This window comes from Calypte anna, chromosome 17 (assembly GCF_003957555.1).
Source record: "Calypte anna isolate BGI_N300 chromosome 17, bCalAnn1_v1.p, whole genome shotgun sequence".
NCBI lineage: Eukaryota > Metazoa > Chordata > Aves > Apodiformes > Trochilidae > Calypte > Calypte anna.
The window spans coordinates 3,378,795-3,396,987 of record NC_044262.1 but is presented as its reverse complement, the minus strand read 5'-3'; the positions used below and the strand labels follow the sequence as shown (position 1 = coordinate 3,396,987).

The following is an 18,193-nucleotide window of genomic DNA, read 5'->3' as shown; positions in this document are numbered from 1 at the left end:
ATGGATAAATTTAATGAACAACCAAGCGAGTTTGGACAATGTGTACAGAACAACTGATTGTTATCAGCAGCAAATCTGCAACCCGTCTAGTGGCAAATGTGCTGAGCTGGCAGCTGCTTACTGGGATGGGATGGTGTAGAACTGCAAAGAACAGCAAGGCAGAGGAGAAACAGGAGAACCAGACTCCTGAACTGGAACTGGGAGATGCTAAGGTTGGGATGTAGCTGGAAGCATTTCTCAGTAAGCACCTCGGGTCCATGGCCCCTGTGAGTGGAAACAGAGCTGTATTGTAGCTCATTTGGAACATTCTCTGTTCCCCTCAGTGTGGGAACAGAGGGGACCAAACCCTGGGTTTGTGAAGTAAAGCAGAAAGACATCTTTCTGAGACGTGAGGGACTAAAGCATTGAGACCTGCCATGTTTATGGGTGAAGTAGGAGTCATTGACAAAGGCTAATAATAAATGTGCCTCCAGAAAAGGAACAACCTCCTCAGGAGCTCCAGGTACCAGGAGGTTTAATAACAGTACCACTCCATTTGCAATGGGGAAGAAGTCTGTAGGTGCCCAACAGGAAAAGCAAACATTCACTGACTTTCCTATACTTAATTTATTTCCTTTCTTCATGTAGTGCAACAGCTGACTGTCAGTTTTAACCAGACTTACCCGACTTGAGTGCTGCAGCTCCCCAGACACATGCTGTGCACACGTGCAGCCTCCCACACACCCTGTGCACACACGCTCGGCACTTCTGCTCCTCACCACATCTTGGGCTTGATCCCCCTGTGCTGGCTGCCACGAGCTGCTGCTTTGCCATCCTCCTGGTGGAATCTCAAGGATCTGAGGAGATGGCCACATCGACCTCCAGTGTTGATGCCCTCTGCTCTGCACTCTGCTGCTCACAGCAGGCGAGGTCTCACGTTCACCTACAGTGCTGTCAATACGCATGGCACCCTCCCACACATCTTCTTAGCCTCTCCCCTCTTAGCAAAAGCTTTTCTCTCTGGGAATTTCAGACTTACAGAGTGCTTATGCTGAACTCAAACCCAGAAAGGTTTCTGCAGACTTAAATAGAAGGCAGGCATTGAATCTTCTGTAGCAGAGCTTTGCATAGCCTAACTTCTGCTTTAGAGGAGCTCCTGTACTCTGCAGACATTGATGGGTATCACCTGTCCTGAGCACACCCTTTGGCCAGGTCTCTGCTCTCAGAGGAGTGGATGCAGCCTCAAGGTCTCACTGCTTACCCAGGCATGCCCTCTGTGTTGGCACATGCCCTGAGAAACTCAGCAAGGCAGCATGGAGCTGGGCAGGAGCAGGACTAGGGCCACACACTGCTCATGGAGAAGCCTTTTCCAGAGCAACATCAGCAGCTCCCAGCCATGAGAAGCACAACCCAACATGTTGGGCTGCCATTGTAGCTGTCATGCTGTTCAGAAGCAGGAGGGGGATGGGATCCATGGGCACAGAGTGCCAGCTAAGGGAATGTCTCACCATACCCCACCGAAGGACTTGTTGGGAGAGGGGCATGGTGCCAGCAGCACGGCTGCAGGGGTGGGTGATCCAATACTGCAACACTGGAGATGGGAGTCAGGAGGTAAGGGCTCTCTTCCAGCTGTATCTGCAGCTTGCTGTGTAACCTTTGGTGAAGCATTTTCCCCTCTTTTCCCCTTCCCACTCATCATATGTCTGGTCTGTTTAGGCATGAAACACTTTGGGGAGAGGAGCTTGTGGCAGGGCTGTTGGCAGCATCGTTTGTTGAGGTAGGGAGGGGGGGGACAGTGGGACAGAAGGTCTCCCATCATGTAGGTGACAGCTTGCCCTGCACAGCCCCTTCAGCTCCCCAGTAAATCTCCAATATCATGTTCAGCATGCCACCCCACTGAGCCTTGATCTCGGGAAGAGCCTCAAGGTCCTACTGTGATGGAAATACCAACAGACCCTCTCCCCCTCCACCAGACAGGCACCTTCTAAACACCCAGGCAGGCAGGAAAGCAAGTTGAGGTGCTTTTTTTCTTTTTCTCTTTCAAAATTTGGCAGGATTTCACAGCCTGTGTGTGTGTCTGTGTGTCTGTATGTGCTCGTCACTGAAGCTTGGGCGATTATTTTTATTTCTTTTTTTTGGCTACACTTTAAAACAAGAGCTGGGTCTTTATAGATTGCTCAGGTTGCACAGAGTATGGATTACAGATCATCAGACAGACATGAAAGCAGAAGACACGTTTCTCTGGCTCAGCATTAAAGGGACAGTGAGGGGGTAATTGTAGCCTAGGGTGAGGCCACCTTCTGTGCCCAGCCTTCACTTGCCTTTGGGGCACTGCAGAGAACTTCAGAAGGGAAGTGATGGAAAAGCTGGGGTGAGGATGTTTCAGGTCAGGACTTGGTTATTTTCAAAGGTGATACAAGCTCAGGAGGATAAGGCACCACTTAGGTACATGAATTAAACACTGCCAAATACCCTAAGCTGTAACACAACCAAGCTGAAGTGTTTTATAACTTGATTTTTCATGTCTATTTTTCACCCTGAGACATGGTTGTCAAAGGATCAAAACAATTCCCAGTTTTAAACTCTCTCTTTCTCTCCCTTCTCCCTCTCCTCCCCTCCCCTCCATTTTTCTCTCTCTCTTTCCTTCCTCCTCTTCCCTCTCTTTTTCAACAGGACTCCACAGAATGGAGCAAGAATGAGAGGAAAAAGGCAGACAGAAAAGCATGAACTGGAGGCTTGTTGAGTTCCTCTACCTCCTGTTTATATGGGACCATATACTAGTACAGCCCTCCCACCAGGACCCAGCTGCTACCAACCAACATGTCTCCAAGGAATTTGATTGGCTTATTTCAGACAGGGGCCCTTTCCACCACTCGAGGAGCTACTTATCCTTTGTGGAAAGACATCGTCAAGGATTTACAACCAGATATAAAATATACAGGTATGTTGGGTTCCTACAGCACCTGTAGCTTGGTTATGTTGTTAGGTGGTGGGAGCTCAGCCCCTTCCTGTGGGCTCGAGGGTTGGAGTCAATGGGGAGACACAGCATTCCTCCTGTTCCTCCTGAAAATGTTCCTTTGGTTCTTCATGGGCCTCAGCTAGCAATGCAAAGTGCTTCAAACCCTCAGATGCAATGCTCTAGGAGTGAGCTGAAGGCACTAAAGTGCCATGGCAATGTGCACAGCTTGGATTGAGAGGAGAAGGGACTGGGGGCTGGGTTGTAGCTTATCTGGGGAGGCTGATAAGTTTGTAGGAGACTGTTAGGTTTGTAGGTGTGTTCACAAATGTGCTTCTCCAATCAGTGTCTCTACAGGCAGACCAAAGCTCTGTACCAAGCTCAGACATGTGAACTATCAGTAGCTTAAGGTTCACATGGGCAAGAACAGACATAAAGGTGTCAGGACACATATCTGTGACAGTTCTCACACAGATTATCTCCATGTACCAGTTGGACTTGCTCCCAGAACTGTGATCTTGCTTTAAAGGAATTCTGATTAAAAAGAACAGGCAGAATTAGGATTTTCCTTTGCAATCTAGGTTTTGGAGCCTTTGTTGTTGCTTGTTTTGAGCTCTTCTTGCCAGCAGCAATATCCAGAAACACACTTTTGTTTTTCATTTTGGCATGAAAAGCTGGGGTGCTGATATGAGCCCCCTGTTAAAGCAGCAGGGATTTGGAGTAAAGGGCAATAAGCCAGTAAGTGCCATGAGATTTTGCACCAAAACCCAAAGGGACTGTAAAACTCTCACAGGTCTGTGCACATCTGCATAATTCTATGGTTCTGTTGTGTTTCAGAGGGACACTTGCAGACCTAACAGGCAGATGGTAGGTAGGAAAGTACTGGTATCACCGGTAGGTTTACTGGTGACGTGCACAAAGATAGGTGATGGCTGGGGGGTGAGGCAGTTCTTTCCCATGGGCAGAAAGCCAAAAGCACTTGGAGACTGACAGAGACATGTGAGACATCATCTGTGCATGGAGAAGAAAAATGAGTTGTGTCTGTCCCAGGGCCTTCAGGGGGTGCAGCATCCCCTCCCCTCACACCAGCCCAGAGCAAGGGCAGGTTAGCATGGGTTGAAGATATTGTCCCAGCTTGTCCTCTGCACTCTAAAGAGCTCAGGGGGAAGACAGCCCCAAAAACTAGAAATCATGCTGCCAGATTTCCACTAAGGATGTCTCACAGTCTTTGCTTGCACAGAGGAGCAGAGAAAGCATGTCTTTTTCAAAAAGATTTTCTTCCAGGCTGTGGCTATCCCCAGCTCTCCTCCTCCTCTGCCTGACAACATACACTGATGGAAACTGCAAATCTCTGCTCCATGTGATGCTCCTGGCAGTGGCTCTGCCCTTTGCTAAAGAGCTCCTCAGCCCTGAATGCCACCACAGCAGTCTGCAGGGGCTGTAGTGGGAGAGAAATGCCTGCAATGGATGTGTTCAGACACATCCCAGAACTGTCACTGTAGGTCAGGCCAGAGATCCATCAAGCCTGGGATCCTGTCTCTAAGAATCATGGAGAAATGGGTCTGGAAGGTCATTTAATCCATGCCTTTTCCCCAAGGGAAACTCAGCCATACCTGTGTCACATCTGACAGAGATTTATGGGCAACCTCTCCTGAAAGATTTGCCATGACAGAGAATTCACACCCAGTGCAGGCAGCCTGTGCCATCCATGGCTTTGCTTTTCCCACCTCTGTATAGCAGCTAAAACCTTGTGTGCATGTGAAGCCTGTGGGTTCCAGCTTTATCTGCCATGGGGTGAGGAACAAATTCCCATTTGGTTTGTAGGAGACTGCTAAGAATTTGAAGGCTTACCTCAGCCTAGGATGAACTTTACACGTGGGAAGTGGAAAGGGATTTGGTTTTGTCTGTTCCTGCAGGATATTGCCAAATACCTAAGAAAGACACTTCTAAGATGGGGAGGACACAGTGTCCTTCTTCCAATGTGGGAGAAATGGGACAGCAGCATTCTGCATGCACAGGAGGCTCACAGATGTGGGGGGTGATCTGAGAAGGGTCTTGCAAGTTGGCCATAAAGATGGAGAAGTCATTATTCACAAAAGAAACAGGAGGTGAGATGGTGTCCAGTGGAAATAATTAGGGCAAAGAGCCTGTTCAGTCAGCAAGGCTGTTCCATACATGGCAGAAGCAGAATCAGTGTAGAACAGCACAGCTGCTGCTATCTCTTCCTAGGATGTCTGAATCCCAGTCTGTCCTCCTAGCATGAAGAGACAGTTCAGTGTTACAGTCTCCAAAGTTTCCTTCCCTCCTTCTTTATATTGCATTTTAGCAGATTTCAGGCCTCTTCCTCGTAAAACTTGAACTGTTGATTTTCCTGATACCCTCGGTCAAGGTTTGCAACTTGCATGTGATATTAGCAGGATGGCAAGCAAAGGGGGAGATGTTGTATATTAAATTATGGACAGTTAGGGGTAGATACAATTGCATTAAGGAAGCAAGTTAATCAGCATCGATTCATACTAATGAGGGTGGCTTAGGGGGGCCTCTGGCAGGAAAATGCTGCTTTGATCATTATCTGTGCACTTGGATGCTAATGCAGATAGGATGGCAGATGCTGAGAGTGGTTTGTGGGATGTCTGAATATTCATTATCACCATCCTCCTTGTTGTTTCTAGTCATGAGAGCCTTGGGTACTAGGTACTGTATGGGCTGGAAAACACGTGAAGCTCAACTTGGCTTTGGGATTAGGGCACTGCTCAGACCAGAAAACACTCCTGTTATCACAAGACAGTAGTTAACAGCTTTTGTCTGCTTCTTTGAAGTATTTCTTGTGTTGTCCTTTTTTTTTTTTTCTTTTCTGTCTCCTGGAAACTGATGATTTAGCTATAAAGCAAAGCAAAAGAAATAGTGTACTGAGCACTGGAATACACTGCATAAAGCCAGGCAGTAGCACTGCTGCACTGCAGCAGGCATTTTGGTAATGATGCTTCTCAATCAAGTTCTAGAAAAATTAATTTTTTTCTAGAAAAACTGAGGCTTTCTTGTTCAATGCCAGAGGTGTGACATGGGAAGGAAAGAGGGAAGTGGTGAGATGGTCTCTGCCAGCTTTCCTGCAGCAAGGCAGGGACAGGAGAGACTCCTGTGGAAAGAGTGGCTCAGTTTGCCTGGCCCAGAGGTAATGCAAAGAGGATTTGTATTTTTTCTCCAGGCTTGTGGTGTGGCTGTGGGTAAACTCATTTCTCTGTGCCTCATTTCCCTCCCCACTCTCTGAGAATGGGAGATGACAGCAGTTGCCTGCTCTGTGTTGCTGGGCAGACTTAATTAAATGCTGGAAGATATCTGGACGTAAGGGATGGCAGCAATATAAAGTGGATGATCACACGGGGCTGGAAGGGGAATGTGCACATGCAAGAAGAAATGTGGATTTTCCACGTGTGGGAGTTTTAATTCCATTTTCTGAAATGACAGGAGGGACAGGGAAATCTGGCTCTCTGTTGCAAGAGAGCAGGGAAACCCTGGGGTATAAAAAGATCTGCTCGCCTTGCAACTTCTCCTGCAGTGGGACCATTTAGAGGCTGCCTAATTTCAGGAAAGCTGCAAATGCAGAATACTTCTGAGACCTCTGCCAAGTCTGGTTAGAATGCAACAACAGATTCAAAACTTAGTGGGGGATGTGACAAGAAACCAGCCAGTCCTGTCCCATCCCTCCACCTGCAGAGTGACAGGACAAAACTGATTGCTTCTGTGCACTTGTTACAGTGAGGTCCCTGAATATATAAAAAGGAAAAAAGACAGGAAAGGTTGTGAGCAAGTGGCTGCATGAGCTGGCTCTGAACTGACTGGGATGGTGCCTGAGGAAAAAAAGCTCATCTTTTTCCCTTAAATAATTGTTTCACCTGGAGGGTGATGCAGGTCTGGGACAGGTCAATGGAGAGGTGAAGGTTGTCTCCATCCTTGGTTTTCAAGGCCAAAGCCACAGCTGATGTGCTCAAGAGCTGGTGATTGTCCTGCTTTCTGTGGGAGCTTGGATTGGGGACCCTCAGGGTCCCCCCTGTCAACATTCCTGTGATTTCCTTGTTTCAGAGTGGACACTGGGTGCATTTAAAGGGTTTAGCACTGCTGGGTGGTTTTGGCCACACCAGAGATTTTTATTTACTCCTAGAATACCCACAGGTTTGAGTGGCTATGTGTTCTCTAACTGTGCCATACCCTTGGCAAAGAGGAAGAGAACTATCATAAAATGAGGACCTTTGCTGTGCATGGAGGCACAGGCTACAATTGACTTAGAAACATGTATTCTGTTCTGCTGCTTGAATTTCTCTTTGAGAAATAAAGTGGAATAGGAGAAGAAAAAACGGTCTCAGAAAACTTAAAATTTTATGGCTCCACTTGTTAAAAACAATGAGCCAGATTCCCTGTGACATAAATGTGTGAAGCTGTTGGCTTCAAGGAAAATTCACCATGCAATAAAGAAAAAAAAAAAAGAAGAAGAAAGTGAATTTCAATTCATTCACTTCTCCAGTCTCTATCATTGTGTTATCAGGGACAGGATTCCATGGATAGAGGCAGGTGGGGACTAAGGGCAGGTGAGATGCTGTTTTCAGCAGCAATGAGGATAAAGTTGTATTAAAGTGGCTTTGAAAACACAGGCTGAGTTTTAGCTGAGGCAAGAGCTACTTCCACCATTTTTTTTAGTCCATTCTTCTCCCTACTCTCCACTCCTCATTGACTCCTTTTGCTGTCTCTCTATTGTATTGAATTTAATCTACTGGTCACTAGAGCTGTACAAATAACTGACTTTGTGGCTCACTGGTTGTAGGGGAAAAAACAGCACATTAAGAATTGGTTGATCTGAAATGGATGTTTGTTCAACTTTTCAGTAAAATGAAAAAATCAAAACATTGCATTTTAGGCTCAGTGAAAGGCTCAAGCTTTGCTGTTTGTTTTCCTTTTATTAATCCAGTGAAAAACTTCTTTTTTTTCCATTTTTTTAAGGCATAAAATTTTATCTGAAGCCATAAAGTCAAGCAATGCCATGTAAAATATATCGAAGGGGAAACATTTTGATTTTGGCTGTTTCATTTGGCTGTTTGCTCTTCAGCTTGCTCATTCAATTCATGTTGAATTTGCAAGTAGTTTTTATGTCCTTGAAAGAGGAAAGGAGAGGAAAAAAAAAACCAAACCTAGCTGTCCTTAGTGTTCACTCTGAGACTTTGATATCTTAAAATTCCCTAGGGTATAGCTTTGACTTTCCTTGGGTTCAGCTTTTAATATCTTTGGATAAAAGAAGAAAAAAAAAAAAGAAAAATCATTTCCCCAGCACCACTGGGCAAGGGAGACCCAGCCAGGGGGAGCAGTGGGATGGCAGCTGGGGGAAAGCTCCTGCATCTTCAAAAAGAAGCTGGGTGCTGAGACCTGGGGTGCTTCTGACTGAGAGAAACTGTACAACACGGGTGCAGTCATAGCTCCTCTTGCTCACACAAACCCTGGCAAGTTTTCAGTCCTGTTCCAGTTGTTTGGATGCCTGAAGCATCCAAAAAAGCACCGTGAAGGTTCTTCTCAAACAGCATTAAGGTGATTCTTTGCACTGGTACAAAATGATAGGCACTGTTGGGCTTTTTCATCTTTGCTTTGGCTTCTTTAGTCATGCTGAGCTTCTGCTGACAAGGTTTTCCTATTAGGATTTTATGCTATCTGTTTAAAGGGGACATCAACTTTTATGTTTTCCAGTCAGAGGCAAGGCTTTTTTTTGGGGAGAGGCAACGCAGGAATTGAAGGACAGAGGGAAGTGAGATGAAAGGAGGCTCTTGCCTCTGTGTGGAATGAGCAATGGAAATCTGTACAGCACTGAATGGCAAAAACTACAAAATCTCCATAGTTTACATTATGCATGTAAACAAGTGATGTACATTGGTTTGTAATCAGTAAATGCCTCGTAAATAAATGTGTGTAAACCAAAAATTTAAATCTATTTCCATAGTGCATGTAAACAATGAGGCCTTCTAGTGTTTTCTTGGATGTAAATGTAAATCTAAAAATGACATTACTGCAAGTTTCTGCAACTTTACAAGGGAGCCTTAATTTACATTCCTGTCTCACCAGCTCTGGTTCAGCTGCCTGGGACACAGGAGCCACTCAGTGATGGGTCTAAACCAGCTAGTTCCATCAGGGAGCATCTCTTGTAGCCACAACCTTCATTCTTCATGAAATATGGGTCTCCTGGCATATGGGAAGCTTTTAATATATTTGCATAAGCAGAATGAAGGCAGGAGGAGGGGGTGACAGGGAATGGCTGGGGCTGAGCTGTGCTGGGAGCTTGGTCCTCATCAGGGCTGGAGGAGCAGCTACTCCAGCTGTGTTTGGATCCAGAGATGAGGGCTTGGGAGCATCACTGGCAGCTGCAGGGCATGACAGGAGGATACACCTCTCCTTCCCTTTGATGTTCTTGAGAATAGAGGGCACATGGAAGGATAAATGGTACCAGGCTTTGATATGCTCCGAGCTGCTAAGATACAGGAGGAAACATTTGGCCCAGCTGTGAGGGAGGGCAGAGCCTCGTCTCAACATAGCAGCTCCCACCCAGGCCATGGGGAATGGTGCAGAAATTAGGCAGCTGATGGGTTGTATTCTGGTAGGGAGGTTGTGGTGAGGTCTGTTCCTTGGGAAGAACACCTGATGTGTGCTGGGACCAGCAGGGCAGAGCTCCAAGAGGTTACCTTGCCAGCTGACCCAGGCAAGCTCCTGGATGGGCTGGCAGAGCCTGATCACAGCTCAGAGCATCAGAGCTGCATGTTCAAGCATAAAAATTCCCTTTCTGAAACCAGAGTGAAATGCTTTCCCCATCCTCCCAAGGAATCCCAGAAGCAAGACAGGCAAATGGTTTTGGTTGCTGAACCTCTCCAAAGAGATCTGCATCCTGCTGGGCCAGGAGGGAGCTTTCTGCACAGACCCCCCCAAAGACCCTGCTTGGTGGAGAATCTTTTCCTCTCTGCATGAGCAGTGGAGGCTTTGCCCTGCAGGTCTCCCAGGGCTACTCCCAGGCATGCTGTGACAGCAAGGGCTCTGCACATTCAGCTCAGATTTCCTCAGACCAGCAGATTGTGGTCCAGTGGCTTGGGAGCATATTCTAAAGGCTAACAAGCCAAGGAGAAGTCTTCACTTTTTTTTTTTTTTTTTTTTTTTTTTTTTTTTTTTTTTTTTTTTTTTTCCTGAGCAGATTATTAATTCTGCTTTTAAATCAGGCAGATGCTTATTTCAGCAGAGAAGCTGTTACATTTAAAAAAAAAAAAATCATCCTGCTAGATACATGGAATAATTTTGCTCTGGCACCAGTAGCACGGGGAGATGGCATGACTGTACCTATTATAGGGTTTTTACTATTTCTGGATCCGTCTAATGTTTCCCTTGGGTCCCAGAAAGTATTTTTTTTTTCCTGTCTTTTTTGCTGATTGCCACCCACCAGCCTCTGTAAATGGAACAAGATGCATCCCCCTGGGACAGTCGGTGCCATCCAGGCTGGTTCCCCCAGTTAAATTCAGTGCAGGTATGGAACCCAAGGACACATCTTTGTGTCCAGGGATCAGCTTTGCCTGCAGCAGGGAGGGAGAAGTGTTTGGGATGGCCCCTTTGTGCCAGGATCTTCTTTCCAGGCACTGTGAAATCAAAGATGCCCAGTGATGCTTGTGGTTCCTTGGTGTGCCACTGTCCCAGGTGAGAGTGGAAGGTCTTAAGGTTGCTTAAAATGATCACTGACTAAGATATTGCAAAAAGGTGATTTTTAATGTAGATTTATGAAAGTGCCACTTCTCAGGGTCAGGCAATGTTCACTTTAGGTTGGATATTTGAAAAAAAATTTCACAGAAAGAGTGCTTAAACATTGGAACAGACTGCCCAGGGAGGTGGTGGAGGCACCATCCCTGGATGTGCCCAAACGTTGGGTAGATAAGGTGCTACAGTGGATGGTTCAGTGGTTAGGGGTTGTAGGGTGGATGCTTGGACTTGGTGATCTCAGAGGTCTTTTCCAACCTTGATGATTCTGTGATTCTATTACTTAACACGTGGAAGGGACATGTAGGGGTTGGAATTGGATGGATTTACACAGGGAAATAAGTGGGGAAGGGGAGACTGGGTCAGGAATAGGTTGGAGCAGTTTGCACAGGGGTCAGGGAAAATAATGAGAAAGATTCTCCCACTGAGTCAGGAGGTTCAGAGTTGACCCCCTTGCCTTCTGAGCTCCTACTCAGAGAGCAGTGTGGGTGCAGCTTGGTCCTTCCCCTGGTCCCAGAACCCAGAGGAGAGGGGTAGGGATGGGAGCTTCAGCTCTCAGTGGCTTTCACATCCCTTGAGCTGCCTGGGCAGGGGGCAGGTGCTGCCTTCTCCTCCTCTTTCCCTGCCAGACTCCTCTCAGCTGCCTGCCTCCCAAACCACTCTGTTTCAACAGGCTGGAGATCTCAACCTCTGCTGGGTGGGGAAAGCCTCGGACCTGCCCCGAAAGGCAAACCCCGAGATCTGACACCCACAGCTGCAGCAGGGCCAGGCTGGGGTGTCCTGATGGGATAGGATCCTCTGAAGTATCTGCTCTGCTTCTAAATCAAAGTCCCCCTGACAACACAGAGCACTAAATGCCTGCCTGGAGCTCTGCTCCTCCAGTCGCGTGGGGATGTCAGAATTTAAGCTTTAATTAAGAAACCAGTGTGGGGAGGGAGGGAAGGCTCTCTAGCCCTGATGACTGCAAAAGAAAGCTTGGAAACATGACCTGAGTGCAACCAACATCTGCTTTAATGCACAGACAGCTCCCAGCAGAGGGGTAAGCAGCCAGGAGAGGAAACCATTGCATCAAATTCCCAATCAGGCCAGGCCTGCCTGGGCTGCTGCCTGCTATGAAAGCTCCTGTTTGGAGAAAGGGGAGGTTCCATAAAAGCTGTGATATGGCAGAATTCCACCCTGATGCCTTCCCTTGCTGTACACAGCTCCTGTGCTGCCTTGCAGGGCCAGAACTTACAGTGCCACAGCTGCTGCTTATGCACAGCTCTGGTCTGGAGGTGGCAAGAACCAGCTCAGTGCCACCATGTTCCTGCAGGCTGGATTCTGCCCATGGTTCACAGTGCTTTTTAAGCAGCAACATGGAAATTCCCTGCTCTGGGATTATGGAAGGAGGTTTTTTTGCCTTCTGGAACTTTGTAGCCCAAATTGAAGTAACTCTGTGGTTATGCCTATATGGTGTGCAAGCCTGCAGCATCTGCTGACCCCAAAAACCATGCTGTGCTCTCTCCCATGATCAGTTTTAGCAAGGGCAGGGAGCAACTAGATGTTTTTTCCCAATGATCTTGAAGGTTCTTTCCAACCATGATGATTCTGTGATTCTGTTTGGGAACTGATTTAGTGGTTAAGGTGCTGTAGGACTGATGGTTGGACTCAACGATCTTGAAGTCCTTTCCAGCCATGATGATTCTGTGATTCTATGATTATTTTTGTAGACATCAGTTAAGGTGAAGCCTCTGGATGTTCTCTATCTCCCAGGGATACACCTTTAGCAAGCTTCATTGAAGAAGAACCTTATTTGATGGCCATGTTCTCAGCCACCACACCAGGGTCTGGAGCCTCAGCCATGCCTGATGTTGCAACAGCCTTTCACTCCCATGAATAGCACAAAAACACAGTGGCAGAGCTGTTTTCTCTGTGGCTTATAGCTGGGCCCTGTCTCTGGACTCTGACTGACCCTGTGATAGCTCTTACAATCACCTGCTGAGGTGTCCAGACATCTCCTCGTGTCTGGAATACAAGTGCCCATTGCAAGCTGCAGAGAAAGGATTTTTGGGCTGGCAGTGAGTGGCAGGGCTGCAAGAGCACAGCCCAGCTCTGAGCACAGGTTTCAGTGGGATGGCAGAGGTGTTTTTATTATTTGTTTGTTCCTTCCCAACCTCATTTTCCCTTTCCTCCCTTTTCTTTCATGCTGCTTTTTCCCCTCTCAGTAAAGGCAAACCTGCCTATTGAGTAGCCAGCATTAAATATTTCAGTGTTAGCTTCCAGCTCTTGAGCAAAAACCCAGAAAGAACATTACTTTTTACTCCATTCCAAATGTCTGGGGCTCTCCCTGGGGAGTGCACAGCCTGGGTAAGGCTAATAGGGAAGCCCAGAACACAGGAAGAGCTGCGTGTTGCATGATGAAGAGCAAGCAGGAGAGGCAGGAATAAGAAAAGCAGGAATAAGAAAATCTCTGGTTCAAGCCCAATAAGTTGTCCCCATCAGACTAATATATTCTCTTTGCATTTTCCCCTTCCTTCCCCCTATTTTCCTACCCTTACATCCCCCCTCCCCAGCCCCCCAGTCATGCAGTGAAAGCCTCAGATCCATCCCTCCCATCCCTCAAAGGCTCCCGACTGCTTCCTGGGAGGGTTTGGTGTTTGGAATCTGGGCTGCACTGCTTCAGCAGGAGAGACACAGCCTAAACTCTATCTCAAGACTATTTAGTGTCTCTTCAAAGCCCACACTTCCAGAGCTCTGTGATTAGGTAAGAGCCTCAACTCAATTTTTAAAGTAAGTTTACGGCCCTCATAATTGCAGAGGAAAACTTGATAATGTGACTCCTACATAGTCAGAAAGCAGAAGGCAAAAAAGAAGAAGGGGGAAAAAAAAAAATCACTCTCTAACTCTGAAGTTTATCAGATTTTAAAAATCTCATGAATTTTAAAACCAATTTCTTAATTCTTTTTTGGAGCCTGACTCATGATTTTCAAACAGTTAGCAATATGGCTGTAGGGATTGTAAGGATGGTTTGTTATCTTGTTAGATAACTTACATAAAATATCCAAACCCATGGAGACCCAGAGATTGAGTATTGCACTTCAGTACACAGCTGGAGAGAATGGTGTCTTTTCCTCTGTAGAGATGCTGAGGATCTCCTCTCCTCTAGTCACTACTGCAGCATAAATGGTTCTTAAAATTATATTAGTGCTAATCTTATGAATGAGAATAGCCATAATATTGATCTTTATAATACTTTGGTTATTAAATTTGAGTTTGAAGGTAGTTTTGTGGGACAATTCATAATAGTAAATCTTGTCAGCATGCAGAAGCAGGGAAAACAAGCTGCAGAGCAATAGCATTGCAAACCCAAAGAGAAACATATTCTAGATTCTTCCATCCTCCCACAAGGTTGCACATCAGACAAAAACCTGGGAATGAGTTTGCAATGCCAGAACTGAGGTTTTGCTAATCCTTGGATTATCTCAGATTAATTTAATAGATCTGAAAGGGGAGAAAAGCTTTTTGATGATGAAACAATTGGTTCCAATGTTTCTGTGAAGCACACGCACCACCCAGGAGCACTTTATTCCTGGAATATTTGCCCACACATCAAGGTTGGAGTGCTGCTGTGATAAGAAGAAGGGGGAATCACCACTGTCACCTGCAAGTGGTGGCTTTGCCTTCTACATTTACCCAGGCTTTCCATATTCTGCTCAGAGTCACGCATGCTGAAGAGTTAAGGAGGTAGCAAACCAAACCAGGCTTGTACCTGTTCCTGAGCCTCTGTGCAAACAGGAGCACTGATTTCTGAGGTGCACACAGGTACTGGGGTGGCTGAAGCTTCTGGCATGACTGATGGTGGATTAAAGGAAATCTGAGAATATTTCCCTGTGAAATATCTCTATAAGAGGGAACAGAAAAAGTCCTACCAGCTCATCTTGCGTGTAACAAAGGAGAAACGAAAAGTGTGGAAGGGCTGAATGCTACTTTATAATAAGCTTACAGGATAATTGCCAGCTGAATTTGGACTTAATTTTCTTCTACAGAAGATTCATAAAAATAAGTTTATTGTTTTCACTCCTGGGGACTGAGATATTTGCATCATGTCTTTTAGAAAAGACAGTGCTTTATCTGCCTGCTTGGAAATACGAACCCCATTGGTGATGTCTCTTGTATGATTGTGAGTGAGCAGCTGAAGGGAAAGGCTTTATTTGCAGACCTGCTGGCTGGAAGAGAAGCAGCTCAGCTCTCTGTCATGGTCCTGCAAGTGTCTGGAACACTGGGGTGGGATTCTTGTTCATCATGGTGGGGATTGTGCACTGAAGGGGATCAGCTCTGGAGTGACTGCAAGAATGGGGGAAGGCAAATGACAGGATTGCAAAGTCTTTGCATTTGAGGTGAAATAAAATTGTGCCAGTGAGTTAGAAAAAGAATTTCTCCGAAGTAAGACTTTGTCAAACTGCTGTGTCTTATTAGTAGTATAGTGTTTCAGGCTGATGAACTGGATTCAATAAGTTTTTGAAGTTCTGGCCTCTCTGGTCACTAGTGATGATGGCAAAACAGAGAGTTCTAAGAAATGAGCTATTTTGACAAAATTTTATCTAATGAAAACATTACAAGCTGTTCCAGATCCTTCCAACATGGAACAAAGCCAGACTCTGCAGCCCTGAAAGTCTCTACAAAGAGGAATAATCTCCTGGACAGCTGCAGCCACAAGTGAAGTCAGAGCTCTCCCAAATGTGAGCGATTTAAGCTTTGTCTGGAGACACAAAACTGAAGCCCTTACCAATTACAGATGAGTTATCATCAGGTGCCACAGGGACAGTGCAAAGGGACTGAGCAGTAAAGGATGAGCCAGTACGCATAGAAATATTGAGCAACTCACTACTACCTCCTATTGTGCTCCTGCCAGTGGAAATCCTTCTTAGAATGGCATATTTTATTCAATTTTTAAGAGCTCTCAATTTTTCATTTAGGAAAGGAAGTCAGAGCAGCGTCCAATCCACAATCAATCAGTCCCCCTTTGCAGGAAAGCTCTGAGGAAGTGCTCTTGCTCCTTTATCTTCTCTGTGAACTCACAGAAATTATATTTCTGAATGGGATTAGGAGTGAGGGAGAGGGAGAATTACAGCCTCAACAAACTCTTATAGACTGCCACCCTCTAGTAACTGGCCCTACTGAAACTGTCCCCAGCCAGCCACAACATTTCTGTCTCCACTCAGAAGCAGCAGATGATGTTTCAGATAAGCTTGGCCTAGGCTTAAAAAAGTTATTTAAGTGTTTTGTGTGGGTACTTAACTGCCTAAGTGCCAAAGTCCTGTAGAGTTTAGTGGGCATTATAAAATCAGGAGCTATGGAACAGGATCTGCCACAATCTTAAAGAGGCTGTCCATGACATAACCATTGATTTATTATCCCTGGTAATAAATCATTAGAAATGCACAATGACAGAGGAGGAGTAACAGACACAGCTCATCCAGGGGTCTCAGAGCCCTTTGCAGCAATTACTTAGGGCTCCTTATGATGGCTGAGGGAAAGACTGAGTTTTTGTTTGTTTCGAAAGTATAAATTAATCCTTAGTAAAATATGTAGTTCATCAAATATATTATTTGCTAGCTATTTGTCAAAATAACAGCTCAGTCATATATTATCAGAACTAAGCATTTATCATGTGTATATATCTAGTCATCAGATGATTTACTCAGGCCTTGGTGGAATGAGTTAGTTATTGACCAGTTTAAATCACTGCTCCCTTGGGAGGCAGGGAAGTATTAGGTTGTGAGCTCTTGGTGAAGTCACACCATCTTTATTTGCTGTGTTGTTCTGCAGCATCTGGCACCACACACAGAGTCCTGAGTACAGGTTCCTTTTTGATTCAATTAAAATAGTTATAATTCTGTTTATCTATAGCCAGGTCTGTCCCAGGTAGGAAAATTCAATCACTGATTTGAGATCAGACTGTGATCTGAGTTCTCTGTGTTCTTATAGGACCAGTGCCTGAACTTAACACTAAGGTCCTCATCCCTACTTCGTTATCTCAACTGTTTGGTCCCTCTCCACCTCCCAGCTGCAGGAAAAGAGGGTTTAGGAATCCCAGCTCAGTGCTCCGTGTGATAAATCACACCATTTCAGTTAATGCTGGGAAAGAACAGAGGAGCCCTTTACCAGTTCCCTCCCATCTCCCTCTTCTGTGCCAGCAAGCTGGCCTCCTTCCAAAAGTGCTTCAGTAGAACGAAGCTACGTGACCAACACTCACTGAGTCCCCTTGTCATTCGTGACCAGCATCCCAGAGGGCTGCAGCCTCTTCTGTGGCTTTATTGGTGTCAAACATCACAGCCTCTCCTCTGGGTTTTATTAGGGAAGCTGATGCCAAATCACCCAGCTTCCTCCTACTCGATAAAAAATGTTTATAACCCAGTAAATTCTAACATATCAGCAGCTTGTTACGGAGGGAAAAGGTCATTGGGAGAGAAAAAGAGAGGGGAAAAAAAAAAAGAGGTGCCCTTCCATCAGAAATTCTGTCTGGGTATATACGGAGGAGTCGGCGCCAGGAAAATATCTTTTGATATGATAAAGTCTCATAATAGAAAATGTTGCTGCAATACAGGCCTTGTTTCTTCAGATAAATATTTAATATAGATCACTAAAGATTAATCGAGTACAGAAAAGAGTCTCTCCTATGGTTGGTGCTAACGAAAACATCTTCTCGTTAATTTATTATGGAGCCTGAAATGAGAAAAATCCTATAGAGGGGAAGGCAGGGCCTGGTTTCCATAGAGAAGCAGCGCCGCACCAGAATTTATTTAGTGTGTGGGCAGAGACCTTCCCAGAACCAGCTGCAGCGTGGCTTTCGCGTGATAAAAAATCCCAGTGTAGGAAGAAGCCTCCCAGACTCACCGTGTTTTGCTGATCTGACTCCTGCAGATCCCAGGGTTTCCAGAAATGAGGAGAGTGTAGGACTCGTGGGCTCTGGAGAGCGTGTTCTGCCCTGGGTGCAGGTGGTGAGGTGGCACCTGGCACATCCCAGGCTGCTCCTCCAGGAAGGGGTGTCCAGTCCTGGTGGGGTAAAGGTGATGCTCTGAGGTTGCTGCAGGGAGGAGAGGCCCCAGGCTGATCCTGGAGGATGTTTGCTTTAGCCAGAAGTCCCCGTGAGCATCTCCTTGGCAGTTTCTCAAGACACTGTGGTGATTTCACACTGTGCTCCTGGCTGGATTGGGCAGCAAAATGTCCGTGGTGCTGGTGTGAGATTTCCATCCTCCACCGTGCTGTTCAGTGTTCAGTCAGCAGCTCCACTGTGATGGATAAATGACAGGACCTCTGCTTTCTACAACATCATCCACAGAAGCCATCTTCCCAACCGTTTTGTAGGATTAAATAGGACAGACACAGAGAATAAATCACAAATAGCAGCAGTGACAGTATGAGGGAGAAAATAAGAGAGTCACAGACAAGGGAGGAGAGAAAAAAGATACAATTTCAGCTGAGACCAAAATGAGACAGTCAGTGAGACAGAGA

At 45.9% G+C, this 18,193-nt stretch overlaps 1 protein-coding gene across 1 annotated transcript in view; it reads left to right on the top strand.

Annotated features, from left to right (window-relative positions):
* Positions 1–18,193, top strand: part of BRINP1 (BMP/retinoic acid inducible neural specific 1) — an 81,128-nt gene that overhangs the window by 24,462 nt on the left and 38,473 nt on the right. Inside the window, exon 2 of the mRNA XM_008491411.2 lies at positions 2,653–2,920. Within this exon, the coding sequence (XP_008489633.1) occupies positions 2,703–2,920 (218 nt within the window). The 5' untranslated portion in view covers positions 2,653–2,702. The remainder of the gene's footprint in view (positions 1–2,652; positions 2,921–18,193) is intronic.